Source organism: Nerophis ophidion, linkage group LG18 (assembly GCF_033978795.1).
Source record: "Nerophis ophidion isolate RoL-2023_Sa linkage group LG18, RoL_Noph_v1.0, whole genome shotgun sequence".
Lineage (NCBI taxonomy): Eukaryota > Metazoa > Chordata > Actinopteri > Syngnathiformes > Syngnathidae > Nerophis > Nerophis ophidion.
This window is the reverse complement of record NC_084628.1, coordinates 28,806,026-28,812,025: the sequence shown is the minus strand read 5'-3', so window position 1 is coordinate 28,812,025 and position 6,000 is coordinate 28,806,026. Positions and strand designations below refer to the sequence as shown.

The 6,000-nt window shown below is 33.6% G+C and overlaps 1 protein-coding gene across 2 annotated transcripts in view; it reads right to left on the bottom strand.

Moving 5' to 3' along the window:
* Positions 1 to 325: 325 nt before the first annotated feature.
* The window catches only part of ppp1r13l (protein phosphatase 1, regulatory subunit 13 like), a 45,673-nt gene continuing 39,998 nt past the window's right edge, over positions 326 to 6,000 (bottom strand). For both annotated transcript variants that reach the window (XM_061877914.1, XM_061877915.1), the window contains exon 13: positions 326 to 1,110. In XM_061877914.1, the coding sequence (XP_061733898.1) occupies positions 1,075 to 1,110 (36 nt within the window). In that variant the 3' untranslated portion in view covers positions 326 to 1,074. The remainder of the gene's footprint in view (positions 1,111 to 6,000) is intronic.

The following is a 6,000-nucleotide window of genomic DNA, read 5'->3' as shown; positions in this document are numbered from 1 at the left end:
TCTGTCTCCTCCCACATGCATCTTTTTGTACACATGAAAAAAGTTGTTTATGAAAGAATATTGGATCCCAGTCAGGCATTGCCATTGGTCAAGTTGTGTTCATGGTAACTCTGCCTTCTTCTCCTTTTGGCTGAGAATGGGTCAGGGGTCAAGAGTCAGCTGCAGAATGCAAGATTTAAAACTAAAACATGAACAAAAGAGCTCTTTCAAAAGTGGCAGTATGCAATATTTGCATCACTGCAGTTACATTTTCTTCAGTAAAAATATGCAGATTTTATTTTTGCAGCATTTCCTAACACAAAATAATTGAAGCCAGAAGAAAAAAAAAGAAGCAGACTCTTTTAATACTTGGTCACGTGCCACCGCCTAGTGGCCGCTAGTAGACATTGCAGGGCATTAGTTGCATCATACAAAACATGGTACATACTGTGTCTGTGTTGTTATCGTCATTATGACTACTGTGTATTATCATCATTATGACTAGTGTGTATTATTATTATGACTACTGTGTATTATCATCATCATGACTAGTGTGTATTATTATTGTCAACATCATGACTAATGTGTATTATCATCATTATGACTAGTGTGTATTATTATCATCATCATTAATACTAATGTGTATTATCATCATTATCATTATGACTAGTGTGTATTATTATCATAATTATGACTATAGTATATTATTATGACTAGTTTGTATTATTATCGTCATTATGACTAGTTTGTATTATCATCATCATTATGACTAGTGTGTAATACTATGACTATACAAAGAGACTAAGCAGTAGAAATGTAGACAAAAAAAAGGCCATGTCATGGTGACAAACAGAACATACGCATTCTTGAAGAGTAAATATGAAATATAATACAAATGACATACATATTTTCACAAAGTACAGATGAAATATACAAATAAAGAAAAATATTCCTAAAAGCTTGAACTCCAGTCTGACCACTGACTTGCACCCACTTCCTGTTTGCTCAGGCGTGATTGGCTGCAGTCACAAGTCCCGCCCACTTGGAGTGCAGTGACAAAACATGAATACTGAATTTTCCTTCAACTTGCTCTTTTCAGGAGATGCGCTTGGGTCGCACCTTGGGGAAGAGCTGCAAGATAGAAATATCAGTTTTATTTTTTCACTGCAAACAACAACAACTTATCATTTTACAATGTGATAACAACGCGACAGCATGATAACAATGTGACAACATGATAACGTGACATGATAACAACGTGACAACATAACAGCAATGTGACAACATGATAACAACATGACAGCATGATAAAAACGTGACAACATGATAACGTGACAACATGATAACAACGTGACAACATGATAATGTGACAACATGATAACAACGTGACAACATGATAAAAATGTGACAACATAATAACATCCATCCATCCATCCATTTCCTACCACTTATTCCCTTTTGGGGGCGCTGGCGCCATGACAGCATGATAACAACATGATAACAACATGACAACATGATAAAGTGACAACATGATAACATGACAACATGATAATGTGACAACATGATAACGTGACAACATGATAACGTGACAACATGATAACAACATGATAACAACATGACAACATGATAACAATGTGACAACATGATAACAACATCAATCCATCCATCCATTTTCTACCACTTATTCCCCTTTGGGGCCGCGGGGGGCGCTGGCGCCATGACAGCATGATAACAACATGACAGCATGATAACAACATGACAACATGATAACAAAGTGACAACATGATAACAACATGACAGCATGATAACATGACAACGTGACAACATGATAACAACGTGACAACATGAAAACAACATGACAGCATGATAAAAACTTGACAACATGATAACAACATGATAACGTGACAACATGATAACAATATGACAACATGATAAAAACATGACTGCATGATAACAACGCGACAACATGATAACAGCATGACAACATAACGTGACAACATGATAACAACATGACAACATGATAACAATGTGACAGCATGATAACGTGACAACATGATAACAACATGACAACATGATAACAATGTGACACCATGATAACAACGTGACAGCATGACAACGTGACAACATGATAACGTGACAACATGATAACAACGTGACAACATGATAACAACATGACAACATAACAACGTGACAACATGATAACAACATGACAATGTGATAATGTGACATGATAACAACATGACAACATGATAATGTGACAACATGATAACAACATGACAACAACGTGACAGCATAACAACATGACAACATGATAACAACATGACAACAACGTGACAGCATGATAACAACGTGACAGCATGATAACAACGTGACAACATGATAACAACGTGACAACATGATAACAACATGATAACATGATAACATGAAAACATGATAACATGATAACAACATGACAGCATGATAACAACGTGACAACATGACAACATGATAACGTGACAACATGATAACAACATGATAAAAACATGACTGCATGATAACAACGTGACAACATGATAACAACATGACAACATAACGTGACAACATAACAACATGACAACATAACAATGTGACAGCATGATAACGTGACAACATGATAACAACATGACAACAATGTGACAGCATGATAACAACGTGACAGCATGACAACGTCACAACATGATAACGTGACAACATGACAACATGATAACAACGTTACAACAGGATAAAAACATGACAACGTGACAACATGATAACAACATGAAAACATAATGTGATAACATGATAACAACATGACAACATGATAATGTGACAACATGATAACAACATGACAACATGATAATGTGACAACATGATAACATGACAACATGATAATGTGATAACATGATAACAACATGACAACAACGTGACAGCATGATAACAACGTGACAACAACGTGACAGCATGATAACAACGTGACAACATGATAACAACATGACAGCATGATAACAACATAACAGCATGATAACAACGTAACAAGAACGTGACAGCATGATAACATGACAACAACGTGACAGCATGATAACAACGTGACAACATGATAACATGAAAACATGATAACATGATAACAACATGACAGCATGATAACAACGTGACAACATGACAACATGATAACAACATGATAACGTGACAACATAACAACATGACAACATGATAAAAACATAACTGCATGATAACAACGCGACAACATGATAACAACATGACAACATAACAATGTGACAGCATGATAACGTGACAACATGATAACAACATGACAACAATGTGACAGCATGATAACAACATGACAGCATGATAACGTCACAACATGACAACATGATAACAACGTTACAACAGGATAACAACGTTACAACAGGATAACAACATGACAACGTGACAACATGATAACATGATAATGTGACAACATGATAATGTGATAACATGATAACAACATGACAACAATGTGACAGCATGATAACAACGTGACAACATTATTACAACATGACAACAACGTGACAGCATAACAACGTGACAACATGATAACAACATGACAACAACATGACAGCATGATAACAACGTGACAGCATGATAACAACATAACAGCATGATAACAACGTGACAGCATGATAACAACGTGACAACATGATAACATTGTGACAACATGATAACAATGTGACAGCATGATAACAACGTGACAGCATGATAACAACGTGACAGCATGACAACAACGTGACAGCATGATAACAACGTGACAGCATGATAACAACATAACAGCATGATAACAACGTGACAGCATGATAACAACGTGACAACATGATAACATTGTGACAACATGATAACAATGTGACAGCATGATAACAACGTGACAGCATGATAACAACGTGACAGCATGACAACAACGTGACAGCATGATAACAACGTGACAGCATGATAACAACATAACAGCATGATAACAACGTGACAGCATGATAACAACGTGACAGCATGATAACAACATAACAGCATGATAACAACGTGACAGCATGACAACAACGTGACAGCATGATAACAACATAACAGCATGATAACAACATAACAGCATGATAACAACGTGACAGCATCATAACAACGTGACAGCATGATAACAACGTTATAACATAATAACGAGACAAAATGTTTTTCTCAAAGACAGGTACAGCTAAAATACCATGAATACTACTATTAGATCATGTCAAGTATGTACTACTATAAGTTATATACTACTGTAAAGTATATACTACTATAAGATATAATACTACAGAAGGATATATACAACTACAGAGATAATACTACTATAAGATATATACTACTGTAAAGTATATACTGCTATACGATATAATACTACAGAAGGATATATACAACTACAGAGATAATACTACTATAAGGTATATACTACTGTAAAGTATATACTATTATAAGATATAATACTACTATAAAGTATATACTATTATAAGATATAATACTACAGAAGGATATATACAACTACAGAGATAATACTACTATAAGGTATATACTACTGTAAAGTATATACTATTATAAGATATAATACTACTATAAAGTATATACTATTATAAGATATAATACTACTGCTAGATATATACAACTACAGAGATTATACTAGTATAAGATGTATACTATTATAAGATATAATACTATTGTAAAGTATATACTATTATAAGATGTAATACTACTGCTAGATATATACAACTACAGAGATAATACTTTCATAAGATATATACTACTGTAAAGTATATATTATTGTAAGATATACTACTACTGCAAAGTATATAGTATTATGAAATATAATACAAACGTTTGTACTACTGCAAGATATATATAAGTACAGAGATAATACTACAACAACATATCTACTACTGTAAAGTATATACTATTATAAGATATAATACACTGTAAAGTATATGCTATTATAAGATATAATACTACTGAAAGATAACTACAGTGATAATATTACTATAAGAAATATACTACTATAAGAGATACTACTATGATAAATATACTACGATTAGATAAATATTAGTAAGAGATACTACTGTTAGGATTATAGTACTAAAATAGATACTACTGAGAAATATACTACTGTAAGATATATATACTAGTAAGAGATATACTACTGTAAGATATATATAATAGTAAGAGATATACTACTGTAAGAGATATTACTGTGAAAAATATTCTACTATAAAAGATATACTACTGTAAGAGATACTACTGTGAAAAATATACTATTATAAAATATATACTCGTAAGCGATAAACTATTATAAGAGATATACTAGTAAGAGATATACTACTTTAAGATATATACAAGTGAGAAATATACTACTGTAAGATATACTACTGTGAGAAATATACTACTATAAGAGATACTACTGTGAGAGGTCATCTTACAGCAAGAGATACAGTATAATTAGAGCTGTGGCTGTAGGCGACCTGTTGTTTTTATCATTAAACACCACAAGATGGCAGTAGATGCATCACCAGAGCTCCTCCTGCTGACTCAGCAGTTTGTTCCCCAACACAACATACTTCTCAATCATCACCAGCTTGTCCACTTACTCATGCACTCCAAATCATTCTCCCAGGTGTAGTGTCCTCCTATTTATGACATATGAGCGTGTGCATCTCCTATTTACAAACCCCGTTTCCGTATGAGTTGGGAAATTGTGTTAAATGTAAATATAAACGGAATACAATGATTTGCAAATCATTTTCAACCCATATTCAGTTGAATATGCTACAAAGACAACATAGTTGATGTTCAAACTGATAAACATTTTTGTTTTGTTTTGCAAATAATCATTAACCTTAGAATTTGATGCCAGCAACATGTGACAAAGAAGTTGGGAAAGGTGGCAATAAATACTGATAAAGTTGAGAAATACTCATCAAACACTTATTTGGAACATCCCACAGGTGTGCAGGCTAATTGGGAACAGGCGGGTGATATGATTGG